Source organism: Penaeus monodon, chromosome 29, assembly GCF_015228065.2.
Source record: "Penaeus monodon isolate SGIC_2016 chromosome 29, NSTDA_Pmon_1, whole genome shotgun sequence".
NCBI lineage: Eukaryota > Metazoa > Arthropoda > Malacostraca > Decapoda > Penaeidae > Penaeus > Penaeus monodon.
This window is the reverse complement of record NC_051414.1, coordinates 37748784-37750722: the sequence shown is the minus strand read 5'-3', so window position 1 is coordinate 37750722 and position 1939 is coordinate 37748784. Positions and strand designations below refer to the sequence as shown.

The following is a 1939-nucleotide window of genomic DNA, read 5'->3' as shown; positions in this document are numbered from 1 at the left end:
AACCCCGTTTTTATTAACTCATCCTCATGATTCCTCCTTTACCAGCCTATTCCTTCAGCCTCTTGCTCCTTCACCAATCTCCTCCAACAACCTCCTCCTAAACTAACCTCTTCCTTCACCAACCTTTTCCTCCTCCTTCACCTCCACCTCCACCACCTCCCTCCTCCTCCTCCACCTCCACCACCTCCCTCCTTCACCACCACCTTCAAATAACCACCTCCTCCTGCCTCTCCCTCTGCAGCCAGGAACCTCCGGAGACGGGACGCCCCTCAAGGACAAGTTCGAGTTCAAGCACCACACTAACGACGAGGTGGAACAGGTCCTGAAGGAGACGGCGGAGAGGTGCAAAGACGTGGCCCGCCTCTACGCCCTCAGCGAGCCTTCTGTGAGGAACGTCCCTCTGTGGGTTATCGAGTTTTCCGATCGTCCTGGCCAGCATGAGCTCCGTGAGTAGAGGGGGTGGGGTCTGTGGGTAGAGGGGGTGGGGTCTGTGGGTAGAGGGGGTGGGGTCGGTGGGTAGAGGGGGTGGGGTCGGTGGGTAGAGGGGGTGGGGTCTGTGGGTAGAGGGGGTGGGGTCTGTGGGTAGAGGGGGTGGGGTCTGTGGGTAGAGGGGGTGGGGTCTGTGGGTAGAGGTGGGTTGTGGTGAGGGGTGGGGTCGGTGGGTAGAGGGGGTGGGGCTGTGGGTAGAGGGGGTGGGTCTGTGGGTAGAGGGGGTGGGGTCGGTGGGTAGAGGGGGTGGGGTCTGTGGGTAGAGGGGGTGGGGTCTGTGGGTAGAGGGGGGGTCGGTGGGTAGAGGGGGTGGGGTCTGTGGGTAGAGGGGTGGGGTCGGTGGGTAGAGGGGGGGGGGGTCTGTGGGTAGAGGGGGGTGAGGTCTGTGGGTAGAGGGGGTGGGGTCTGTGGGTAGAGGGGGGTGAGGTCTGTGGGTAGAGGGGGTGGGGTCGGTTGGTAGATGGGGTGGGGTCTGTGGGTAGAGGGGGTGAGGTCTGTGGGTAGAGGGGGTGGGGTCTGTGGGTAGAGGGGGTGGGGTCTGTGGGTAGAGGGGGTGGGGTCGGTGGGTAGAGGGGGTGGGGTCTGTGGGTAGAGGGGGGGTCTGTGGGTAGAGGGTGTGGGGTCGGTGGGTAGAGGGGGTGGGGTCTGTGGGTAGAGGGGGTGGGGTCTGTGGGTAGAGGGGGTGGGGTCTGTGGGTAGAGGGGGTGGGGTCTGTGGGTAGAGGGGGTGGGGTCTGTGGGTAGAGGGGGGTTTGGTAGAGGGGTGGGGTCTGTGGGTAGAGGGGGTGGGGTCTGTGGGTAGAGGGGGTGGGGTCTGTGGGTAGAGGGGGTGGGGTCTGTGGGTGGGGGTGGGGGTCGTTTGAGGAGTTTATTTTAAGGGTTTTATTCTAGTTATGTTAGTTTTTTTCTTTTTGGTAGAGGGTTTTTTTCTTTTCCCTTTTGTGTTTTTTTTTTTTTTTTTTGAGGAATTTTGATGTATGTTTTTTTCTGTGGTTTACTGTGGTTGGATTTTTTTTTGAGGATTTTTTTTTTCTTTTTTTTCTGTGGCATCTTTTGGGAGGAATTTTGATGGACACTTATTATTTTTTTTCTTTTTTTTCTGTGGTTTACTGTGGTTGTATTTTGGTGGATATTTTCTTCGTGTTTTCTTCCTTTTTTCTTGGGGAGGATTTTTTCACATTTTTTTTTTCTGTGGTATCTCTTGGGAAGATTTTTTGATGGATATTTTCAAATTTTCTTCTCTTTTTCTTTTTCTGTGGTTTCCTGTGTCAGCGTTTCGGTGGATATTTTCTTCTGTTGTCTCCTTCATCAACGTCCTCCATCTTTAACTTCCTCCTTCACTAATCCTTCTCCTTCAAACATCCTTCTCCTCCATCAACTTCCATTTTTTCTTTTTTTCTTCTTCTGTGGGTTATCGCGTTCTTTGGCGATATGCGAGTAGGGCTGGGTGT

The 1939-nt window shown here is 54.8% G+C and overlaps 1 protein-coding gene across 1 annotated transcript in view; it reads left to right on the top strand.

Moving 5' to 3' along the window:
* The window catches only part of LOC119592237 (carboxypeptidase E-like), a 28024-nt gene that overhangs the window by 9371 nt on the left and 16714 nt on the right, over positions 1-1939 (top strand). Inside the window, exon 3 of the mRNA XM_037941069.1 lies at positions 242-446. Within this exon, the coding sequence (XP_037796997.1) occupies positions 242-446 (205 nt within the window). The remainder of the gene's footprint in view (positions 1-241; positions 447-1939) is intronic.